Here is a 25,869-nt window from a genome sequence, read left to right as displayed (position 1 = left end):
CAGTGGAGGCAGAAGAAGGGGTTGGGTTCTAGATTTTTAAGACATAATTCCTGACAGTGAAATTCACACAAAATTAAGTTGTTTTTTTTTTTAAATTTTTTTTTTTGGTTTTTCTCCGGTACCGGGAACCAAACTCACGACCTTGCGCTTGCCAGGCAGGTGCTTTTGCCGCTGAGCTAAATCCCCAGCCCCCATATTTTAATATTCTTGAGATAGCTGCTTGATATATATATAAGGATAACCTCATTTCTTTTTTTTTTTTTTCTAATTTCTTTGGAGTTAGCTCTAGTCTACATCTGACAACTGCAGAAGGATCAGATACAGTCTGAATGCTGCTCTGGGGCTTATGTTATCGTAAACCTCCAGAAGGATGCCACGGTTAGCTGGTGACAGGAGATGGAGGATACACAGGTGTTCCTATCAACAGTGATGCTGTGGGGCTGGGGATATAGCTCAGGGGTATAAGCACTTGCTTGGCAAGCGCAAGGTCTGAGTTCAACCCCCGGTACCGAGGGAAAAAAACAAACAAACAAACAAACAAAACAGTGATGCTGTGAACAAGGTAAGTCAGAAAGCTTAAGAGGCACAAGTGGGGAGCATGAAAGAAGATATCTTCCTTAAGAATACTAAAAATGTTTAACAGATTTTTTTTCTGACTTTGGAGTTAGATAATTCTTTGTGAGGGGGCTGCCCTGTGTATTGTAGGATGGTGAACAGCTACCTCACAACTCGCTAGGTGCTATTAATGCCCCCTCCTAATTTAGACAACGAAGAATGGCTCCAGACGTATCCTGAAGGGTAAATATCCTGGTTTGAGAACCACTGCCTTAATGAAAGAAAATGAGTAACATTATTGTATGGAACAGCCTACTGGTTACATACACTATTTTCAAATAGTCTTACTGATTCATATATGCTTACCCTAAAACTAGAAATTTACAATAATCTTAATTGCCTAAAAATAAAATCTTTTTTAGCTGGATGTTTTGCAAAACGCCTTCTTTAGAAGTGCTACAAAACCTTTTAACTTACAAACATAAGGAGATTCACTTACAAAGCTACAAAAGTAACACTTTCTACTAGGTTAATGTGTTTGTTGTTTTTAGATAAGGGATGAACAAATCTCAAACAGAAATGAGAGTACTTAAAAAGCTTTACCTGACATGTAATAAAAAGAACTGGTCTAAAATCTACTGTATACATGGATGTCCCCAGGATCACTTTCTTAAAACCAGAAAATTATGCTTATCTCCTTGTGAATGATCTACAAACATGTATTCATTTCCCTGCTGTCAATTCTGCACTTCTAAATCCAGTCACTCCTTTTTCCTATTCAGTAGCTGTTCAGAGTATATTAAGAATTAGAGATATATTTAGCAACAAGAAATGCCAAATCATAGGACAACAGCAGTAAGTAATCTATGCAAGTGAAGCTCTTGACAATATCAAGATGACTTGTATCAAATTTCAGGTGTGATTTAACTCCCACTTCCTCTTCCAACCCCAGTTAATCCACTGCAAGTGAGTCCAGGCCAAGTTACTATAATTCTTCCAGGTCCCATCTATAAAGTGAGCACCAGCACTTTCTTACCTCATGTAGTTGTCCTGAAAGCCACATAACACGGCTGTCAGAAGGAAAGCATTCTTACCCATGCTGTAGCCAAGTTTGTCACTTTATTCACGTTAGAAAATTCTTTCAGTTGAATCACTCACACTGTATTGTTCATGCCTTACAGAAATCAGGAGGTACTGTGCCCCCTGCTGTTAAAATGTGAACACATTTGGTTGTTGGTTAAATTGAAGGGAATTATACTGGAAATATAGTAATCTTCTTTATGGTGAAGATAAAAACAATTAAAAATTCCCAGTAAGCAGTTACCTAGAAGTCAAGAGGAACACGGCTTCCATCTGATCCACCAAATTGAAGGCAAATAAAGCTAATTTTCATCCAAGAATTTCTTGGTATGGAGACTTTCTGCTTCTCTCAGATTTCTTTACACTTCTACTTCCCTAAATCCTTTACATCTTGAGCTTCTGGACCCAACCTCTTCTACCTCTTTGCTCCTTCCCCAGGTAGAAGAGAAAGCTTCTGGTAGCCAAAAATTTGATTAACTAAATGTTCTATGATAAAGACTTAGATGTTAACTGACCCAGCTTTTAACCTTTAAGCAGACTGTTTCCAACTGTGTACAATTTTTTTTTTTTGAGACAGGGTTTCACTATGTAGATCAGGCTGCCCTTGAACTATGTAGCCCAGGCAGGCCTAGAACTCAGTGACCCTCCTGCTTCAGCCTCCCAAATGTTGGGATTACAGGCGTGCATCATTATGCCCAGCCGTGTATAAAATATTTTGACACTCAAAGAAATGAAAAGCATCAAAAGTCAGAGATTTCTTTTGCTTTTTTTTTTTTGCGCATTAAAGGGAGACGAGTAGTGGTCACTAAATTCAAAGTGTGAGAGAAAAATGTCTTAAATACTCATTAGACATTCTAAGAAAATGTTTCTAAGACACAGTTTATCCTATTCTATTTTTATAGCTCTATGCCCTAGAATGCCAATTCATAATTAACACTTGAGAGTTCAACTGCTACTTGTTGAATACATCACCTTGATTTAGATCTCCAAGGCTGACTGGAACACAGGGTCTGTCTGCACTGCCCATTCCAAGATCTGTCTTGACAAAAGGTCTCCCTAGAAACCCTATTCAGGCCCAGCCTTGGCCTCCCCTATGAATCCAGCCTTCATTTCCATGGGCTCCATGGCTCCCAAAAGATGTATTTGAGATTTGCAGACATAATTTAATTAGTTTGTATTCATGCTGGTGTCCTCCAGTACAATGGTACCATATCTATTATTATTCCTTAACGCTGGGCAACTGAGAAAAGCTATAAAAGATACAACGTCTATCCTAACCAACAGTTCCTTCCTATGAAGACTTGGAAAATTCTGTCACATTTTAAGAGATTTATCTTTTTGTCTTTAGCATTTAGAAATGTATTTTTTAAAGGGGAAATTTGAGATGTTTCCAAGAAATCAGTAAGTATCTCACCAATCCAGTAAACCATTTTGCCAATTAATCTTTTATTTTTTTATTACACACATCAGTATTTTACAGAAAAAAAGAACCCCTTAATGTTAAACTGTAATTAATTACATCTTCTGATATTTTAATGTTAAAACCTAAATTTTTACAATTATAACCAGTAAACATAATTTATATTCTAATTAACATTTTGATTCTAAATAGTTTTGCATATAATTCTACATATAACAACATTTAAAGGCTATATAACAGTTTACGATAGCAACAGCATCACACTAAGAATTATCCATGTCTCAAACGATGGGCATTTAAAAAAACTTGTGCAAGTAGCTTCTTTAAATATTTTACTGGGTATATGCTACTCAAAGCAACTTAGTAAGTCAAAAGATCAGGCATAGAGCTTGTTAGTCTCCTAGTTTTTTTGTTTTGTTTTAATGACTACTAATATATAATACTTTTGGTATGAAGATACATGCACACTTAAAAATTTTTGCTTAATAGCATAAACTAGGTCAAAGTTGTTTCTATTTTTATTTTTAGTATTTTCACCTGAATATCATCCTATGAACTTCTGCTTGCATCATGTCATTTATATTCTTTATAAATCTGTCCACTAAGGAGTACAAAGCCTTAAAGATTTCCATCCACTTTAAAAAAATTAAACACTTGTGAATCCAAATAGCTCATTTACTTTTCCTTTAGTATACATTTTTTATTCTTTTAAACTGATCTACCTTGTCAATGCTTTTCATTGCCATGAAATCTCTGCACTATTATTGGGATGAAAATATTCTTTTTATTTTTCTTTTATACGTAACATTTTCACTCATCTGAAATAAAATGCATTATCATATGAAAAGTGAACCTAGTATCTTCAGGTTGATCCAGCTGGTCCTTCTATTAACTTTTATTAAACACTTCTTTCCAAATGCTTTACAATCTTAAACATTCTATTCAGCACCACAGAACATAAAGATTGCTTCAGAGAATAAAGATTTAAAAGGTAAAACTCCCATCTTTAAACCTAAATTTAGGGGGCTGGGGATTTAGCTCAGTGGCACAGCACCTGCCCAGCAAACATAAGGTTGTGAGTTTAATCCCCGGTACCGGGAAAAAAACCCTAAATTTAAAAAAAAACTTACATCTCCAACATTGTATAAAACTGTATAAAACATTCTGTTGGAATGTTAAATATTATAATAAAACTATGTCACGTATTAGCATTCACCTGGATGTAGTTTTGTACATATTAACTAATCCCCACAATAATTCTGTTAAATATAATTTCTATGTTACAGATGGAGAAATGTGAACTAAGGTAATCTTCCCAAGATTAAGAAACAGCTAAGAAGTGATGCAAGGACTCTCCATTTACTATTTTTCCATTGTACTAGGATGTCTCTCATGGGAGTATTCTCATATTTTGAGTTTAGCTCTTTCAGCCTGCTTCTATTTAAGTATCTTTCTTAAATTATCCCAATATAGTCGTGTAACTTTCCTTTAATGGCTTATGAATACTCAAATATTTTTTAAACTGCACTTACCACTGGGCTCTAGAAACAGGACTTTTATCTTATATATCCTGCAAATTCCTGATTTAAGTCTTTTACTGTTAATATAGTTACATATGTTTGGCTAGCCATGTAAATAAGAAATATTTATGCTGCTTTCTTTCCTTGTCTCATTTTGTAAAATTTTTTTACTCCAATGTTTCTTCTACCATAAATATTTCCCAATATGACTCTCAGTTCTTAATTTTAAATAATTACCTGTCACATTATGGGAAGCCTATGAAATCATTCGCACCAATTAAACAAGAGGAATGGTAAATTTTTAAAAAGTTAATGTAGTTAATACTTTGAATTTTTACCATTTTGTTCTATTGATGTTGATGTAATGATTATTCAACTGAACACTTAAAATTCTGAGCCATAGGAAGTAACTTATTTGTTGCTGTATTGTTTGCCAAAATTTCACTTTGTATTTTGTTGAGAATAAAAACTATTTTATGTTTGGGTTTTTGTACTGAAGTTATATTTGCCCCCAAATATAATTAGCATATCATCTTTCATGATATCTAGATATTTATTCTTAAACATTTCAAAAAGCTAACCAATAAGCCCATTGGAGTTAAATTCCAACTTGTCAGAAAACTGCTCTGTATTATAATATCCCATAAATTCTTAAATGTTTACTGGTTACAACTTGTCTCATTTCCAACTTGTTATCTTGCACTGGTTTAAGGAAATAATATATTCATTTTCTTCGTTTTTAAAACAATCTTTATTTTGGCCTAACCTAACACTTAATATTTCCATTACACCATCTTTTACAACTTCTCACTGTTCCCTTTCTCAATTTCTTATGAGTAATCTGTGTTTCTAAGAAACTTCTCAGTAGGCCTGAATTTCTTTTGCCTCTATTTTTACCCTGAGACTTTCAAAAATTTAATTACTAATTTTGTAGGTTATCAGACATTTTAGATGTTTTGGTAAGTTTAAGATTGACCAAACAATACCACTTTACTACATTTAAAACATCAATATTAATACCAAACCATGACTTTCTACTTTCAATAAGCTATTACTTGAATCAGTCTTGTCTCATTTTCCTCATATACAGCACAGCAAGAAAAGAACGTTATCTTTGCATATTTACATTTTTGGTAACAATCTCCAGTTGTGACATAATACCAAAGAGCATTATTTTGTTAAAACTCAGCCAAATTCTGCTTAAGATTCACACCTCTAAATATATGTTTTTTTCTTTGATTCTGTAATATGCTGTAGAATCCGCATCTGTGTACTCTTTTTCCCCAACAACGAGATTCTGATTTTCCCAGGCACTTTTACTTCTCTTACAGTAACTACTTTTCTACCAGTGAACATTAGTGAAAAGACAGAATTAGGGATCATGAAAGACTACATTAGGTTGCAATGTTGGCTTTTCCAGACCAAATTAGTTTGAAAGCATGCTGTATCTGCCTCACAATGCTGTTGAGAACGTTATGGAAAACACAAGATTAAGTACCTAGTGCACAGTAAATGCTTCATTTCAGAGCAAAAACTATGAAAGGACCTCTTCCTACAGGATCATTATTTTCTTCCCGATATATGGAAATGGGACTGAATGAGAAAGAAGTTCACCTCTTCTGACAGTCCTGCAACTTGTCAACACTGGAGTACAAGCAGGTTTATGATTCCTCGTGGTTGTAGAGGGAAAAAATATTTCTATTCTCTATAGATAACTGTCAAGAGGTGTAAGTAATTATGAATGAATGTTGTTACCTATTTGTCTGTTGAGACACAACCTTAGGGGCACAATAAATCCTACTTTGATTCATTCTGTAAGTTAGAGTTGCTATTTAAAGTGGTATAGCCAACAGATGGTACATTCCATTCTGAAGAAACTTGGCTGAGAAAATCTACTTACAAAGGGTTTAAAAACCATCTGTAACCCCAAGTTAAAAATGCTCCATTCTATTTCTCTTTAGGAATTTTAGAACAACCACCTGAAATATTTTTTCCTAGGGTGATCTATTTTTTTTCTTTTAGCTGGACTTACTTGTTGGAAGTTCTTTTCATTCATTCAGTTCTACAGTTTTTTTCAACAATCTTCTCCACTAGATTTTCTTTAGAATACATCTCCTCCACATGCACTCTTCAACTATCAACTAATCTCAGTTTCTTTTTGTAAAGCAGAAGGTTATGGTGGTATCATTGTTTCTCTTGGATACAAGGGCTAAGTAGGCAAATTAAACAGCAAAATATAAACAGGAGGCCTTCACAAAGAATAAAGACCATGCAAAACTAATCTTTAACAATTACAGACAAGTGTATTTTTATCCTACTGGCACTTTTATTAGTTGCTGTTCTCACTACCAAGCCTACACTATTTATATTACATACAAAAGACTCACATAATGTATCATTTGTATTTTTCTATGAAGAGGTGGTAGCAAGTGTAACAGCTGCAACAGTAACTAAGCATTTCTTATATTATTAATTACTCTGTAGACAATGATAAAATTTGAAGATCAGTAGCTGGTAACAGTTTTACCTTCCTTTAAGCAACATTGCTAAGATGGAACTCTTAAGTAGATATCCAGTATTAAGATAAAGCTAACCCTGTTTTTTAAGTTTCTGGATCATGGAGCTGATTCTGAAACACAAAGTCCAATAACCAAATAAATCAGTTACTGATTAACAAAGACTTTCAATAGCCAATGTCTCAAAAAGACTTAAAGACAACATCTGCATAGCACTCATCATATAACCAGTCCTAATTAGTCATATGGAAAATTGTCTTTCAAGTGAGAATATTCTGACGCCAAGATGAAGTGCATTTCCAGTTCGCTGTTTTCTAGTTTTGAAGGGGGCTTTCTATGTTTTTGCTTTCCTCGGGAGATTCTACCTTGGCCATTGTTACAGTACTGGTTCCAGGTGCATCTGGTTGCTTATCATCACCATCAAAGATAATGTCTTCTGGATTTGGAGGAGGAGGGCAGAATTCTTCACTTGGAAAGATCTCCCGGAACACTGTTTCTGCTAGCTTGACAGCGTGCTCACTTCCCAGGCCAGAGTCAGGCCCAGAGCAGACATAAACATTGCAAGGTAATCCACAATATGAGCTTCTGCTGACTCCTGAGGAATCTCTCATATTAAAATAAAGAGCCCACAAGAGTCTTGGCTTTCTAAGTTCCTCCTTATCTACTTCTGTCTCAGCAAGAGGGGTGAATAATTTCTTCACCACTGACTCTAAGTCTTCTCTTGCTGTTTTTGAAGATTCACAGGACAGATGCACTAGATAGGTGCCTTTCATGCATGTCATGGTTGATGAACATAATTCTGTGACCCGAACAGAACAAGCACCTGGTTCCACCGGAGGCACGATCAAAATGGAAATCTGCTGATCAGAATCTGCCTTTAGTATAGACTGATCTGTAATAAGCACAGCCCTTGAGATTTGTTTATATTGCACAGTTGAGCACGTTTCCTTAGAAAGGTAGCTATCTTCCACAATAAAATAGTTAGCATTTATTCTTTGACCAAAGTGATCTATAACTGCTTTACATCTTCCAGATTCTTTGTCAACTACAAGGCATTGGATTTTATGGCGAAGACAATAGATTCCACCAAAAACAGCACACATCCTGCAAAAACACTGAGGAATTTCTCCTTGGCCATACAAAGGAAATAAAAAGGGAGTGTTGCCAAACCGTCCAAGACACTGCAGGAAGTTTTTTGTTGCTTTAAGGCCATCTAATGTCGTGCAAGACGAATCTGATGTCATTGCAATTGAATGTAGTATAAAATGTTGGAGGTTGGGGGTTAATTTTTTAGTTTTTAAGTACTCAGAAAACAAACATTGCTGGAAATCTTGGTATTCATCAGGATGCTGTTCATAGTCTACACAGAATGTAAGAAATTTCATTAGCATCCTCTTCTCAACCATAGTGAGTTCTTTGCTATTAAAGACATCTGCTCTGGAGCAAGGCACCTGTTCTACCTTTCCTTCCCGAAATGCAAGAATCCTAGTGACATTTTTAAATTCAGCATAACGACTAACGTTTGATTTGATTAAAAGATCAATCAGTGATCCTTGAGAATACAGCAGCTTTGATACCAAATCAATATTAAATCCTCTGCTTTCTTTAACCATTTGAGGGTAAGTAATCACACTTCTCTTTGGTTGATTCATATTGTCTTCTACGGTAGGCTTGTTTTCAACCTTATCTCCATCTGAAACTGGATGTACACAAGTTTTATCTCCACAGTACTTTTCTTTCTCTAGTGATTCCTCTACATCAGTTTCTTCTAGTGAAATCTTGCTATCACTTTTTGGGGTATACTTAGCAGGCATTTCATTGCTAGTAATGTGTGAGTGCCTTTCTTCAGGCAACTCTGCAGAATGCAGAGGTTTAGTGAGGGTACTAGATGCCACTGAGGAAGCATTTTTCTGCAAAGCACCGATCTCATAGACACTGTCCTCTGCATTCTGGCTGGTGTAACAGAAAACTTCCGTGTGCTGAATGGTCTCATCTTTCTTGCAGAGAGCAATGGCTTCTTCTGTTTCGTGGACCAAGTCTTCCCAGGCAGCAGCAGTTTCTTCTTTGGTGTCACTATTTTGCTGATATTCCTTCAACCAGGAAAGCAATCCTGAAAAGCTGAAACTAGCCCAATTCCCTCCATAGTAACTTCTTGAATCAACATGCAGAACCCTCTGTCCACTTCTTGAACATGCAGCTGCAAGGATAGATTCAGGCAAACCTGTCCCTATTATAACCACATCAAACTCTGTGGGAAGATTGTCTGCCATTGTAGGAAGTAAAGGTTCAGGTAACAGCTTCTGATGAAGAAAGTAAGTGAATCTAGGCTGACGCTCAGCTGAGGTGTGACTACGCTGTAATAAACTCTCTCCTTGTAATGTTCCAGTTCTTCCAGCAGCACTGAGTTTGCAGGTCCTAGCTGTTGGTTACCTTTTCTTAAGTTTTTTTTAACAAGTCAGTAGCATAGAAACATGACAAAGTACATCTAATCACATCTGAGAATATTAAAATGGATGTGTGGTTTTCATTCCTGCATTTCATCTTAGCAGTAAATGCCAAAATACATCAGATATGCATTTGTGACTGGAACTCTTCTCTGAAAGAAGAAAATTCAAGAAAAAATACAATTGTAAACAATATAAAAGTAATTTCATGCAACAGCAGTTATAATCCATTGGGGCCTGACTTGTTATCTGGATACAAACCTCTACTAACAAGTCATAAAAATGCTTTTTCACATAGTTTCTAATTTCTTAAAAAAGAACAATAGACATATACCCACCACTCCCAAATCAGGCAATGCGATAATAAAGAATAGACATAATGTCCCACGAAAATTTTAAAAATGAACGCAATTCCTTGCTTTTAAAATAACAGAGTAAGTCAAGCATGGTGGTGCACATCTGTAATCCTAGTATTTGGGACTTGGAAGGCTGAGGCAGGACTGCTGCAAGTTCAAGGCCAGCCCAGGATACATAGAGTTTAAGGCCAGTCTAAACTGCATAGCGAGATCCTGTCTCAAAAAACAAAACAAATAAAAATAAAATACTTAAGTATACAGTATGAGCTTAAAAATAAAAGAAATGCTTAGCTTCACTGTGTTTATGGAAACAGGTAACATACTATGTGTCTACCATCACAAGCAAGAAATGTTTCTGAGACCAACAAACAACAGGGGTGATTCCAGAGCAGTGGAATAAACCTTTTAATGGCCCAAACACCCTTGGGATTTGTGGCAGCAGTATGAGAATATTTTGAGTTAACCTTGCTGATTTTTACAAAGAATTAACTCAGTAAAACATCTGGTATTAAAAAAAAAAATACTTAGGTACAACAAACTATGCTTACTGAGGGAATAAAAGGTACTTATAACATCTTTATATAAATGTAATGTGCATGTGTTTTATAAACTTTAAAAATTCCTAGATTTAGATATTAAAATAATTAAACATCTATTTCTAACATTTGAATACAGTGATATTTGCATTTTGTCAGACTATCTCTGCAACCCTGAATCTCTGTATCCCAAGAAAGGTTTTTTAAAAATATCCTCTACCAGGACTAAAGTGCTATTTCTTGTTTTTGAAAGGGTAGTGAAGAAAATCTCTCCTGCTAACTTTAGCATGATGTTGGCTATATTCCACATGTAGAATTCCTGTTTGACATTCGCTGTAGCCAGAAATGAGACAGCCAATGACCTGAAGGACTTACTTACCTGGAAGTCTTCTGGCTAATGTACTGTACAGCCCACAGTGCTAGCGTTTCTGTGGTTCATCAATGCACAGTAACAGTGAGGGTTTTTTTTGTTTTCCTTTTAATGTATAAGGTTCACTATTGCTAAATCTATTAAAATTTAAATGATTTTGTAAGCTGGACCTGCCAATGCTAAGAGAAATGATTATTTTGGATATTGGTAAAATAAGTCATTCAATCAACTTACATAACTAACTGACTACGTCTCTGATTTGCCTGGTCAATTTAACTGAAATGCTGATCCTAACAATCCTATCCATTCATATTCTACCTCCAGACTATCAGAGATTCCACTTATTTTCAGCATTTGCTGAGAAGCCAGGATTTGAGCACAGAGTAAAGCAGGTATCTGGTCTACTGGTCCAAATATGTATTTCTCCATTACTTATCTGGCCTTCCAGCAGGTGTGAAGAGGAAGACAGAACCTATGAAGAAGTGCAACCACAGCATGTGTATTTCTTGGCTTGGCAGGGGACAAGGCTGAGAGTGGGAGTAAGAGATGAATGCACAGGACATAAACCCCAAGATTCTTCTTAACCTGCTGGGATCAAGAGACTCTTCAAAACGCAAAGGAAGTGGGATCAGCTTCAAGAACATTAAGTTCAACCACTTCTTGAAAAAGACAAGAAAATTGTTGTTGCGGAGATAAAATGAATTGGGAAGGCCCACACAATCAGCCACAGGATCAAGAACAGGGCCCACCCTTGTGCAATCAGACCAGTGGTTTTCCCACTAGATAAGGCAGCCCTTCCAAAGCCCTTGGAGCAACCAGCTACTTCTGGCATTTTAAAATTTCTTCTCCCTTTAATACTTCTTTATCGTTAGTTCTTGCTCAGGGATTGAGAGGTGAAGTAGTTTCCCTTTCTCCTTCCTTAACTCAATCTAAAAGCACACTTCAGGCAAAGAAATTTTCTACCTTAACTAAGAACATTTTAAACCCTACAATAACATCACTCATTCTTGTCTCTTGTTTAACAAATCTCTAATCCTGGAGCCGGGAATATAGCTCAGCGGCACAGTGCCTGCCTGGCAAGTGCAAGGCCCTGTCCCAGTACAAAAAAAAAATCTCTGATCCTCTCAGCTAAGTGTCTGTCTCTAATTTTAAAATGGGAATATGGTTGCAGTTGAAAGCATTAATTGAAATGCCCTGAGAAACAGAGTAGACGTAGGGTAAAATGCCAGGTGGTGATGGTTTCCAGCAGTCTTACAAAACAAATTCTGATTAGAAAGGGATTCCACCAGGAATGGTGAAGGTCAGAAGGAAGAGTGTAGGAGATACCGAAGAGTGAGTGTTGCAGAGGGGAGAAGAGAGTGAATGCTAGCATTTATAAAAAATTCAATGCATCCTTGTTTTTAAACTCCCAGGTGCAGAAACAGAATTTCTGAGCAGAGAAAAGGCACTTTATGGAAATAAGAACTTTCATGCCTGTGAACAAACACGTGATGCCCACACTAGGGAGCATTAATGATGACACTTCAGGCTTGGGCTACAATTCCTTTCTTTAAAGCTTAGGCCTGCCTAAAGATCTGCCTGGTAGGTATTTTTAATTAACGTAAAGAGTGTAATCACATATTCATCAATATCATCACCTACATACATAGTTCCCTCCCCAGGTTCCACATTTTTGTACAAAGGAAATGCTCAGGTTCATGTTTATTGGGGAAGAAGAAAATATTAACATCACGGAGGCAAGCCAAATGATTCATGACTTCTCTGACATTTTGTTTCCTTCAAAATAATAATTAAAAAAAAGAATCATTACAACACCACAGTATTTGGGTTTGTCAGGGCACAGTAGGCTGGAGAATAAGAAAATATTTGTGATAATGCTACAAAGACTGCTCTCCAACATCTGCCAAGATAAAAGCAGTTATAAATTATCAGCGGATTTCAAGACTTAAAAAGGAATCTTAAAACCTGAGAAATACACATTTCCACTTCAAACCTTTGTATAAATGAAATACCTGGGGCACACAGAAAAAAAATAATTTCCTTCCCATAGAAGGAATAATATCCTGAATTGGTGGTCTTCAAAAAGGCAAGTCTCACTGACACTTAAAACTTCTGCAATGATCAGAAATAATTTTAGAAACAAATCTTCAATTAACTATCAAGTTCTACTTTAATGAAACCTACTGCCTGCACAGCAATTTGTCCCCCTGAGATGGGATTCTCTGAGGCACAGGTAATCTCAATTTAAGAGTGTGGTATGGTATAACGGAGGAAAAAAATACAGTAAAAATAGCTTACAGGACACGTGCCACTTTGCATTCTGGGGGCATGAAAGAAGCTATAGCGGACATGAATGAAGCTATATCACCCCTTGGGAAGCATTCAAAAGTTTACAACTCCTAATGAACAAAAGAAAAAATACATACAGCGCTATTTTAGGTTTCTACCTTTCCTTTCAGGAAAGTCATAGCGTATGAATTAAATCGTTTTGTTCCCTCCTCCAACTTAATCACTTTTTTCCTTGAACATCTTGACTTCAGAGGCCCTCGTTTCCTTCCCCAAACTGAAATGCGCTGCTGCACTGTGTCAGGAGGTGACAACGGGGTCCGGAGTGCTCCGGGGAGGCTGGAGCACGGAGAAGTTGGGGAGGGCGGGATCAGGGCCGGCGGGGTTGGCAGCGCGGGTGCGGGAGGCGCGGGAGGAAGGCGCGCTGGGAGCTCGGGGCCGGGGTCGGGGTCGGGGACGGGGACAGGGGGAGGTGGGGGGGAGGGAAGCGGGCACCCAGGCTGAGCGGGACGGGGACGCACCGAGGCTGCGGCAAGGCGGAAAGAGAAGTTTGCGAGGAGGGAGGAAGCGTCCCCTCCCGGCCGACTCACCGAAGAGGCTGCTGCTAAACCCGTCCCACACGCAGCCCACGGCGTCCCACACCCAGCCGTTCCTCAGGCAGGACACGAAGGTAAAGGTGACCCCGAAGAGGGACACCAGCAGGTCGCTGAGGCTGATGTTGGCCAGGAAGAGGTGGGTGGGAGAGCGCAGCCGCTGGAACTTGTAGTAGAGGACGAGCACCAGCAGGTTGCTGCCGACGCCCAGCAGCCCGAGGGAGCCGAGCAGCAGCGCCAGGCGCTCGTAGGTGCCCGGGCTGAAGAGCGGCGCGGGGCTCAGCGTCCCCGCCGGCGCCGGTCCTTCGGCCCCGCCGCCCTCCCAGTAGCCCTGGCCGCCGCTGCGGTTCCCCGAGTACATGGCCCGGCGCCCACACAACGAGCGGGGCGGCCCGCGGCGCGCAGCGCACTGGGTGGGGCTGGAGCTCCAGCACGGCCGCCCGCTTTGGCCATGGTGCGGGCGGGCGCCGCGCGCCGGGACCGCCCTCCTCCGCCCCTTCCGCCCGCGCTCCTCCTGGTGCCGCCCCTTTCCGGTGCGCGTCCCGCCCCCCAGGCGCTCTCGTAGCCCCGCCCTTTTGGCTGCGCGTCCCCGCCCACCGTTGCGCTCCGGTAGCTCCACCCATCGCGGCTCCTTTGTCCTAGCCCAGGTCCGGGTTCTTCATCTCTACCCCAGCGTGGATGCGCGCGGGCCGGTCTGGAGGTTGGGAGCGACTGTATCAGTGGCTCCTCACACCCCGTCTCCCCGCACCCAGTTTGAGACCATCGTGTCCCTTCGCCCGTTCACTTATAAATATTGATGCCCATGCTCACGCTAGTCTTCCTCTCTTTCTGAAAAGCTGTACTAATGCTACCTGCCATAACTTATTGTAAACCGAAGAAAATAACAGGTCGAAAAGCTTGGGAGAGGGCACTAGCCAAACAATCGCAGAAACAACGAAATGGGGGGAGAAGAAAGGTAAAGTGATAGAGAATCTGAGAGCTGGAGGACAGGGCCGAGGGCTGCAGCAGGGAGGGGTTGCACGCCTGCTACCCTCAGGGCTTCAGGACCAGGAAGGATGGCATTAGAGGACTGAGGCTAAGCCCCGACTGGACTCCACGTCCTTCCGTCCTGCCTTGAGACAGGGACAGATCTGTCCCGGTCTGCGGAAGCCCTTCCTGGAGGTGACTGCCTGGGCTGTGCCCCCAAAGCTTCAACCTAAATCTGACAGGTATAGAGAAGTAGGAGCTATATTTAGAACAGCACACGTTTTCCACTGGGCCTTTTCCCCAGTAGCAATGAAAATATAGTGCAAGTCAAATATAGATTGTGAACGTGATCGCACTCTTCAAGGATGCCTTTGCCTCTGTTCTGCACAGACCCTAAAATGGCCTCATCCCCCCCCCCCCCAACCCACCCCCCGTCAAGCTGTCCTAGGGAACTGGTGACCAGCAGGAGTGAGTAAAAGCTTATGTAACTGCCCCATCTCGCCCACTTGGGTGCAAAAGATCAGTGAGGAATGACTAGCTTCAGTGAATTCCAGTTCCAGATTCCGCAGAGAGAATCTAATCGACTGGTGGTCAGTTTTTCATGCTGTTGCATTGAACAATAGCCACGGGGCAGTTAAGGCTTTTAATCGGACTTGCCATTTATGAAACTAGCCATCTACCCTCAAAATATGCTTATTTTAGATTTTAGACATACATTTAACAAGTTCTGTATGTCTCATGTTTACTGTGTTTTCAGTATAGTTCTCCCTCTACAGTAAGTTCTCAAAGTATTAGTTGGATGAATGACTCGCTGTCCTGTGTTCTAAATGTTTCATTCACTCTTTGGTGCTCTGCCTCAGAAAGCTTACAATGCAGCAGTGTTGGGACAGTAGACAATAACCAGATCAGAATAAATGTGGAAAGTCAGATTCTAAATGTGATAATGTGTTATAAGATGTCTTGGTTACTTTAATCTCATTGCTGAGACAAAATATCTGACGCCCAAAATTAAAGAAGAAAAAGTGTATTTAGCTCACAGTTTGTGGAGGTTTCAGTCCATACTCGCTCAGCTGGGTCCAAGACAGATTGGCATATGGCAGAGGACAACAGTTCAGGGCAGTGGAAGATGGCAAAAGCAACATGAGCACAAGGGGCGGAGTTCCAGGAGCAGCCTCTTTCCCTCCCTTACAATGTATGCAAGCTACCCGCCCCAGGGCAGGTGTAGCACTCACACCCATGAATCAATCATAAACTCCAGAAGCCTGCTGTATGACTGCATGAGGCTTTGGGGGACATCCAGACACAAACCATAACATAAAGCAGACAAAAAGTATGAGAAAGGAGAAGTGGATTATTATTAAGATATGACAGGATGGGGCATGGTGGTGCATACCTGTAGTCCCAGCACTCTGGAAGGCTGAGGCAGAAGGATTGCCAGTTGGAGATCAGCCTAGGGAACTTAGTGACTTAGTAAGACCTGGTCTCAGAATAAAAAATGAGGATGTAGTCATTGCGGAGGCCCTGGGTTCAGTCCCCAGTACCACAGAAACAAACCAAAACAACCACTGTTAATCCCTATCATTTGGTTTGAAACTCTGTATCATTTTTAATGTCCTTGCTTTGTTTTGTTTGTATTTTGCTATTGTTCTTTTTTTGTACTATTTTCTTTAAAATAAAAAATTTTTAAAAAACCAGTATGATTAAGGATAGTACTGACCAAATATTGCACACACAAAATCCTGGTACTAAAGTGAATCTGTGTTTGAAGTGGTAGAGGAACAACAAGAAAGCTAAAGTGGCTGGAATAGAATGAGACTAGGAATGAGGTAGAGATTGTAATACAAGGAGTTTGCCTTTTGCACTGTCAGAGTAAAGCCCTAGGCCATGCCTATGCAAGAGGAATAATAACAGTGGATACAAAGGAGGAAGAAAGGCTTTTGGCAAATGTTTGAGGATTTTCAAGGAAGATACCACATATATGATTTCATTTGTCAATGTTTCTTGTCAGTTTCAGATTTACATATTGATGTGTGTGATTAATTATGATAGATAGTGGCAAGATACTACCACTGTAAAAGTAAATGAAGTTTTATAAATTTAGCTCTTACATGTGGGTTTTTGATCCATTTTGAGTGAATATTATGTATGATGTAACATATATAATGTTACATGTATGATGTAAGTTCAACTTCAATCTTTTGTGTATGGGTGAACAGTTTCTCCAGCATTTGTTGGAAAGGATATCCTTTCCCTGCTGAATGGTCTTGGCATCCTTACTGAAAGTCAATTTGCTACGGTAAGCAGAAACATCAAAATGACACTCAGGATTTGGAGGCAGATTTATTTAAGTCAGTAGGCACTGATTAGGATTATTCCCAAAATATCAGGCCTGAAAGGCCCAAGGAGGCAGGTTTTTATGGAGTTACAAAGGGGAGGTACAGAGGTAGGATACTTGGCTGTCTTTGATTGGTTCTTGCAATATGCATTGTAGTGAAGAGCTATGCATTGCAGTGACCAGCCATTTCTAGGAGACAGTAGCAACTGGAACTGCAACAGGAACTGTCACCTGAGCAATCAAAATATACCAGCTGGGGGGATGACATTTTCTGCTACATTTTCCCCCCTCTTTTAGTTTCCCAAGAAAATCTTTGCTGTCCATGTTATATGTGATCTTTTGAGACAACACCAAACTAGAAGCAGTAACATTCAATGGTCCCAGGATGGGCCCTAGCCAAAGTCCCCAAGATTGGAAAGCTTTCCCTTATTTTCCCTAAGTTGCTTTTAGAAAGAGATATGTTTCACCCTTGGTGGCCATAATTTACTCTGGCAAGAGAGCAAAGGAGTTAATTTGATCTAGGAGAATGTCCAATATGCCTTCGATGCTCATCCAATCTTGGTCAAGTATTTATTTGACTAACTATCAAAAACCACAGCTAGCGGAGGAGAGGAGCAAAAACCAAGTTGGACAATACAATATTGCAAGCTGAAATGGAAGCAAGGACTAGGGTAAGCATCCTGAAAAGGCCCCATAATTAAGGTGAATCAAGCATTGAAGTATGGAGCAATCCTGTGAATGGTGTCCTCAGACTTTAGCTGTGCATGGACTGGTCAGCATCTGGAGTGATCAGAGCAGGGCTGTTGAGTGCATTGTCTCTTCTAAGTGAGTCCTGAAAGAGCGGTCCAGGTAAACTCTACAGCAATTGTCTGAATGGACTTTTAACTTTGGAATGAATGATCTAAGGCTGTATTTTTGAAACTCGTAGAGGTGGTTAATATGCACCTGGGTTGTATTTGTGTGTAGAGGTGTCTACAGGTATAGCTGGTCTTTTAGATAAATTTTATGGAGCTAGTTACAAACAGTTTCTGTAGGGTTATGTTTCTTAACTTTTTGGAGCTTCGTGGCATGTATGCTATATGTAATTTCTATTTTGTTATCTCCTCTACAAATGCAGGACTGTTGTCACTGCCAGTAGTCAAGGGTAGGCCATATCTAGGGATGATTTTTCACAGCAGGACCCTACAAACTTTTGCTGCCCTGTCAGCTTGAGTAGGGAATGCCTCAGGCCAGCCCAACTAGGTGCAGATGAACACTAAGTCTATCTGTATATCTGGGTAGAGGTCAAGGCCGGCAACACAGGTGCTAAAGCCTGAGCTGGCTGCAGGGGTATAGGTGCTGGCACTGTGGCTTGAGCTTGCAGAACATATGGTGGGGGCAGATCTGGCTCTAATTAAGATGGATCTTCCAGGAGTACTCGTTGAAGATTTCTGGCTAGGGTTGGTGTTTCAGTCAGTTGGCTCCCTGGAGGGGGGTTAGGCCTCTGGATTGGATTATTTTGAGCATGGGTTTGGCATTGTTGGTGGCAGGTTTCCAGACAGCAGTAGGAAGCAGTTTGTTGTGCACACCATCCCTGCAGGAGAGCTTTTCCCAAAATATCTAGCCTGTCAGACTCCATTCCTAACAGAGCTACTTCCATCTGTTAAACAGTGTATACTCAGCATCTGTCAAGGGGTCCATTTTTTAAAGTCTGGTTGGCTTGAAAACAGTTTATCAGTTAGTGCCAGGGAGTCATGCTCTGGGGTGCTCCAGATTGATAGGCAGGTATGTGGCAGGATTGAGTAGTCTACAGTTATTCAGGAGGTCCAATATGGCATGTGGCATCTGGACAGTTAGGACTTAGGCTAAGGTTAGCTTGTCTGGCTTTTGATCAGAAGGACAGTGGCTATAAGTGCACAGAGGCAAAGGAGAGAGGCAGCCCTTAGCAACTGGATCCAAATATTTGTACAGGTAGTTCACTGGGTGCTCCCAGGAACTGACAATCTGAGTAAGCGTAATTTTTGTGAACTCAGGGATCCAGATTTTGTAGAAGCCAGCAGCTCCAAGAAATTTTCAGTTTCTTTCTTGTAACCAGTTTCTGCCAGATATTGCAGCAGAGCTTTTGAGCCTCTCCAACAGGCAGCTTGGGTGTCATTGATCAGAAGTTCAGTGATATTTTGTGCTGGGAAACTGGCAAGGTCAGCTGTGAAGCCTTTTCCAAAGAGGATAAACAAGTTTTTGAACTTCTGGAAGGTTGAGTCAAGGCCAGTTGACTTTTGTATCCAGAACTGAGGTCTTTCCCTTAAAGGTGAAAAGGGACTGGCTGACAGGAGCCAATCAAAGGCAAAAGAAGGCATTCTTTAGGTCCAGGCAGATGTACCATTAGGCTGTGGGTGGCAGAAGACTAAGGCAATGTATACGGAAGGTAATCATGGCATCTTTGCAACTCAGAGATCCTGAGCTGGCTTTACAGGGAGGAGAGCTGTATTTTAGCAGTTTGACAGTCTATTATTTTTTGGGGGGGGGACCATGATGACAAACAAGAGGGGACCGAGAAATAGGCTGCCTCAGAAAAAAGGCGCTTGTAGCTTGGCCACATCTGTTCTTAGAGGCTCCCTGAAAATAGTGAGAGAGTTCTTAACCCTTTGTGGCAATTGAGTCCAAGTGAGCTGGCCTTTTTGTCCTGTCTCAGGATTTTCTCAGTTGAAGATTGCAGCACATCCCACAAGCAGAAGAAGGCATCTTTTAAATCTAGACGTGTAAACCAGGCGGCATCTGCAGGTAGCAGTCCAAGAAGAGTGTATGGGTTGGGAATCACAGAGTGCAAGGTGATGGCTGGATTGTTGATGTCGTGGAGATCTTGCATTCGCTGGTAATCCCCACTGGGCATTTTTAGTGGGAGGAGAAGAGTGTTTTGAGGTGATTAACAGTCTATCAGGATTTCCAAACTGCTTTAGGTGGCTGAGATGTGGCTGGATGCCTGTGTGCTTCCCATGACATATATATTGTCTGACAGCAATGGGAGTCACAGCATGGTTGGTGGTCAGACCCAGGGGTGAGTCTTGGATCCATACCTCTGGGAAGAGAGTTTTTAGAATTTCAGGATTACAGTTGTCTGTCTCAGGCTGATGCAGGCATCATTTTCCTCCCCAGCAACAGTCAGAGTTGAAAGTGCAGGGTTAAATGAGAGGGAGGCTGACTGGCTTGGTACAAAGGAGATAATTGCTTCTAACTTGAAGAGGAGGTCTCTTCCCAGAGCAGTGTGGGGACTGGCTTATACAGGAATTCATGTTTGGTAAGATGTCCTCCCAGGTTGTAAGACTTTGCCTGGCAGAAGGACTGAGAGGTAAGAGTCCCAGTTGCCCTGGTGATGGTGACCTTTTCCTGATAGAGAGGGCCTTTTCCTTTTGTCCCCCCTCTTTGATGTGCTTGAGAAGCACTCGACGGATTTTATGTTTCTAAGCAATGTGACCTTTGGGAAAGGCAATGGCAACTCATTCATCAAAGCTGACAGTCCAATTTGTCCTCAATCAAAATGTGGATCTCGGAAGGAATTGCTGACAGTCGTCTTGGGAAGTGTTCGATGACCCCCACCCCCCCGCAACCAGGATAAGAAGCAGAAGGCTCTGGAGGGCCGGCCTATGTGGCCAAATGCAGGCAATGGCTAGCTGGAACCAGTTCAGTTGGCTGGAAGAAGATGAGTTGGGAGTGGGAAGTGAAGCTATAGGTGTTGGCAGCAACTGAAACGGCGAACAAGGGTGCCAAAGTGGAGTTCTCAGGAAAAATGGACCTCTTTTTTTTTTTCTTTGAGTGGTTTGGTTTCATTTTAAACTCCATAATCTCAGAAAAGCCCTTTTTCTGCAGTCAGGAACTGTGGGTTTTGACTAATTAGTTCCCATCTCTGACTTCCTATGTGAGTGTTGTATACTCTTGAACAATGGCACAAAAGACAAAGGGTGGGTGCCCCTCAGAGAGAGACCATTCAGATGCCATGCCCCTCGCAGGGACATAGGCATGACTTAGCTAAGGAGGGTGTAAAGCCTTCATTCTACTATGTGTTGATCACCATGGAACCACAGATGAGAGCCCAATCAGCCACTATGACCAGTGCTTCCCAGTCTTGGTGCACAGACAGAGCAACCTATTGCTTATGCTGTCCATTCCACTCACACATTCATTCAACAGACACTTGGAGGTTAAATAATCCAACCCCTTTCCCTCAAGGGTGGTCATAACTAATGAGAGTTTATCAGGCTGTCCTTCTTCTCGAGCTGTGCAAGACTGACAGATGGACTAACTGGGCTACCCCCAGGGGTCTTACCAGAATCAGGCAGGCAGGCAGGCAGACAGTGTCCTCCTCCTTTTGGGATCTGATGTGAGCCGCTTGAGCAGGGAGCCAGGAATGCTCCTCCAGACTTCTGAGGATATTCAAGAAATCTCAAGGGTACATCTTCCTGTCAGGACCTGAAGAGGTCCTTGCTCTGTCTGTGAGGGTCATGACCCATGAACAAAGAGGTCAGCATGGGTGGTCTTTCCAGCTGATTCACCAGACACTATGGCAAACAGAAACACTAAAATGACACTCAGGATTTGGAGGCAGATTTATTTACATCAGCAGACACTGATCAGGATCATTCCCAAAATGTCAAGCCTCAAAGGCTCAGGGAGGGAGGTTTTTACGGAGTTGCAAAGGGGAGGTAGAGAGGTAGAGTACTTGGCTTTCTTTGATTGGTTCCTACAATATGCATCACAGTGACCAGCCATTTCTAGGAGACAGTAGCATCTGGAACTGCAACAGGAACTGTCACCTGAGCAACTGAAATATACTGGCTGGGGGGGCTTTCTGCTACAAACTGACTATGTATGTGAGGTTTTACTGCAAATCTTGGCTCTCTATATGGCAAATGTAAAGGTAGGAAAAACAACAAGTTCAGCTTCTCCCATTTCTTGACCCACTACTCTCTATAGGTGCTACTTTCCCACGATCTGCAAGGAAAAACCTTTCTTGATTGGTGAAGTCATCCCCTGATGTTAGTACCCTCTGATCATATCAGATTTTAAATGCTACATTTTTCTTATCTATGATGATTTGTGGATTCTTTAGAAACCTAAACTCTCTGAGATTCTTCTTATACATCTATCTCCCTTGACAGAGGCATTGCTTTATCATTGTGTCTGGTTTCCCTCTCAGCCCATGCTGAGGGTTCCTGAAACAGTGCAGGCTGTCTTCCCTACTAGGCCTTCTCCCAGTATGACCCAGTCTGTTCCCTCTACTTCAAGTCTAATCTGCTGTATGTGAATATGTATCCATTCTTGCCCACTCAATTCAAGAATTGTTTCTGTGGATAGCTGACTATCCTCAGTCTCTCCAACCAGTGCTCCTTGGATGGAAAGAACAGAGGCAAGTGATGGCTCCTCCAAGTGCTCATTAAGGCTGTTCTTAGTCTCCTAATGAGCTTGTCACATTCTCCTAAATAGTGTGGAGGTGATAATGAGCAGATGCATGCAGAACTGTTTCCTAGTGCCTCCACACATCGTACTTCCAGGGCTTTCCAATGTGGGAATTCTTCAAGCCTTTTTGTTTTGTGAGATTACGCCCAAGGCCAAAGAAGTTCATTTAATATCTTCCTACACCAGAGTAGTAAGTCATCACAATCTATATGCCAAGAATGTCCTTTGCAAAGTGTGTAGAAGGGGGAATGGTGACTGTTTTGTCTGACACTCTTGTTGGAAATAACTGATAACCCCTAACCTTCTGGGTCATGTATGTATCAGCTTAGAAAGAACTTCAGCCCTTACCAAATCAACTAATCTCCTTCCCAGGGCTGGGGAAATGTCATTCCCTGTCCTGTAACCTTAGTCTTTGTTGAGAAGCAGAAGAGCCCTTGAGAAAATCTCACCCAATGTATCTGTACATTTTTCTGTTTAGGAATATAATTTAGAGACTATAATTGAACTTTAAATAAATCTACATCCTTCAAGTTCTAACTATCATTTCTCTGTGTTCATATACCTCCTCAGATGGGTGAAATATGGGTATCACTTTAGCGTATAAACTGTATACCTGTCTGCACCCCCCCAAACTGCATATATATTTGTTTTTAAAATGAAATTTCAGGGGCTGGGGATTTAGCTCAGCAGCAAAAGCACCTGCCTGGCATGCGCAAGGTCGTGAGTTCAGTTCCCAGTACCGGAGAAAAACCAAAAAATAAAAATAAAAATAAAATAAAATAAAATAAAATAAAATGAAATCTCATTTATAACCTTACTACTTTTATTAGCCACTTTTCCACCACAATAATAAACCTCAGAGATAATCACCCTATAAAGAGAAAAGTTTATTTTGACTCATAGTTTTGTAAAGTTCAGTCCATGATTGGTTGACTCTGCTGTTTTTGGGCCTGTGGTGAAGCAGCGTGTTGTGGTAGAACACATAGTAACTAAATGGTAGAACATTTGCCTGGCAAGCACAAGGATTCAATCCCCTGCCCTAAGGAAAAGAAAGGTACCGCCCAAGCACTGTTTCTATATGTGAGCCATCAAAACGAGGGGATAAGCCATAGAAAAGGAAGACAGAAGATACAACTTGAGGATAAGGAAGTTCCCAAAATACGGTGAAGGAAAGAGAGGGAGCAGTGTGAGAGCTGTGCTCCAGTGTTCTGTAAGGCATCAGTCCCTGCTGCACAAATGTGACTCTAGAACTAGAGACAGACATGTGGAAGAGTGTTGTTATTAAGATGCCTTCTATCATTTGCCATCTTTTATTTTGAATATGTCTGTGTGAGCCTGGCCCAATTTCTTAGCACCTCCTGCTTAGAAGGGACATACACTGTTGAACTTCTCTGTCTCCAAACCCTGCCTCAGGCATCACCTGAGAATGCTCATTCTATACAGAGAAGTTCTTCTTCAATTTATCCTGACAACTGAGCTGGCCATGGTGAACCAGAAGCAGGAAACAAAAAACAACCTATTTCTCCAACAGGATTCCTACAGATGGCTGCTACCTGACCCACATGAGAGACCAGCTGAGGATGAACCCTGGACCTTGCATGTGGTCTCATGTGCTGGCTTCCATACCTGGTTCTCATACTACTCACGGGAATTGAAGCCAAACTACTGCAGAGAATCCAGCCTGCCTTTTTTTTTCCTAGTGTCTTTTCCTAACAATATCATTTCTTTTCTTGTAGCTAAGTGTGTTTGCTTCTAGCTTTTTTTAAAAAAAGTCACTTACCTTTCATGGTCATTTCTATGTAAAAAGTAATTAATAAAATAACATTTGAGGAAAATAGATGAAAAAGAAAGAAAAATTACACTAACAAAAGCTATTAGAAACACAGAGAGAATTTTATGAAATAATACATTAAAATTGAAATAGTCCACATAGTTGTACTTAAACTATAAAATTATCAGAGTATGTGGCCTAATTTTTTAAAGTTAATAGTTTCTGAGAGTAGTGGAGCATGGGTGATTTCTCTTAATGTTCTTTAAATTTATGACTGTATCATTTTTATAATTGATAAAATAAAAATACAATTACATCCTTTATAAATGGTCATAATAACTGTGAATTGCTTCAGCAAACATCTTTAAGGTGTTCCAGAAAGCTAATACACCTGCTTGCATACTTCCTTTCGTCTCTTAACTCGCCATTCCACTGACTGTGACTTTTCTCAAGGTCACTATAATCCACATTCTAATGGTTAGTTTTTACTCCATACTTTATATAGACTATCAGCAGTACCTTGCACAAGGCACTATATGTTTCTTCATACTTTACTACTTATTTGTAAATATTTTGAATGGGTAATGCCACAGCATAATATTGCAAAAAAATCAGTGCTGTGATATGAATGTTTGTGCCCTCCATTCATATACTGAAACCTAATTATCACATTGATGGCATGAAGAGGAGTGATTTGGGGGAGGTGAATAGGTCATAAGGGTTTCATTCTCATAGATGGGACTAAAGCCCTTATAAAACAGATGGGAGGAACCTGTTTTCTCCTTCCATGAAGACCCATAGTTATCTCTGAGGAATAGTGCCCTTGTCAGATGCCAAATCTGTGGAAGCCTTGATGTTGGGCTTTCCAGCTACTAGAACTATGAGAAATACATTTCTGATGTTTATAAATTACTCACTCTAAAGTATTTTGTTAGAGCAGCAAGAATAACCTAAGACAAGCAATATAGCATAAAATATAATTATCAGAGTATGTGGTATACTCTGATATACAATGAACAACTATTTAGTTGTAGATATACCGTGGTAATACAATGAACAACTATTTCTTAATACCAAATATCTAGTTAGCATCCAAGTTTGCAGTTGTTAAGTGTTGCAGTTAGTTTCCCATTTGGTTGTAGATTCAGCGTCTAAATACAGTCCACACACTAACCTATTATCTCTTGCTTGGATTTCTGAAATTGCCATTTAACTGGTTTCTCTGCTCTACCATTTAGCCCTTTCATCTTATTCTTCACAGAGCAGCTGGAGCAGCTGGAACAATCACATCACCATTCTGCCCCGAAACTTCCCATCTCACTCAGAGGAAATAAAGGCCAGAGTCCTTGCAACAGCCTGGAAGGTCCTACATAATCTGACCACTGTCTCCTGATTCTGCCCTTATCTCTCTACCCCTCTCTTCCATCCCACGTCACCTTTGGTCACACTGGTCTCGTTGATGTTTCTCAGATGTGTCAAGCACATGGTGATGTCAGGACCTCCTGATTTGGTACCTTACTTCCTTCAGGTTACTGCTCGAATATCTTTTTTTTAGTGTAAAGCAAATTGCCTCCCTTGAGATAGCCCCCTCCCTCTCTCTAGGGAGGGGAATCTCAATGTCCTCTTTGTGCAAAAGTAGAATGTTACAGAGATATTATGATGCAATGAAGACCATATGAAGAACACTGGTA

The 25,869-nt window shown here is 40.6% G+C and overlaps 2 protein-coding genes and 1 long non-coding RNA gene across 3 annotated transcripts in view; all 3 read right to left on the bottom strand.

Annotated features, from left to right (window-relative positions):
- Opn3 (opsin 3) overlaps positions 1–14,186 on the bottom strand; it is a 43,149-nt gene extending 28,963 nt beyond the window's left edge. Inside the window, exon 1 of the mRNA XM_005374819.2 lies at positions 13,674–14,186. Coding sequence (XP_005374876.1) covers positions 13,674–14,037 — 364 coding nt within the window. The 5' untranslated portion in view covers positions 14,038–14,186. The remainder of the gene's footprint in view (positions 1–13,673) is intronic.
- Positions 3,062–9,629, bottom strand: Chml (choroideremia-like (Rab escort protein 2)). Its single transcript, XM_013520518.1, has one exon. It carries the CDS (start codon positions 9,359–9,361, stop codon positions 7,406–7,408), a length of 1,956 nt encoding a protein of 651 aa, XP_013375972.1. The 5' UTR covers positions 9,362–9,629; the 3' UTR covers positions 3,062–7,405.
- Positions 14,187–16,975: 2,789 nt separating the features above from the next.
- LOC106146292 lies at positions 16,976–25,785 on the bottom strand. Its single transcript, XR_001230931.1, has 3 exons — positions 25,615–25,785; positions 21,278–21,509; positions 16,976–17,208 (listed from the first exon to the last, which is right to left on the bottom strand). It is a non-coding gene; the product is annotated as an uncharacterized LOC106146292 (long non-coding RNA).
- Between the last annotated feature and the right edge of the window lie 84 nt (positions 25,786–25,869).

The sequence above is a fragment of the Chinchilla lanigera genome, unplaced genomic scaffold (assembly GCF_000276665.1).
Source record: "Chinchilla lanigera isolate Chin_1 unplaced genomic scaffold, ChiLan1.0 scaffold00005, whole genome shotgun sequence".
NCBI classification, from domain to species: Eukaryota; Metazoa; Chordata; class Mammalia; order Rodentia; family Chinchillidae; genus Chinchilla; species Chinchilla lanigera.
Note: the sequence above shows the minus strand (reverse complement) of the source record. Positions and strands in the feature narration are given on the sequence as shown.

Bases quoted from the DNA above. Each gene is read 5' to 3' on its own strand.
- Chml (XM_013520518.1), bottom strand. From the start codon at position 9,361: ATGGCAGACAATCTTCCCACAGAGTTTGATGTGGTTATAATAGGGACA.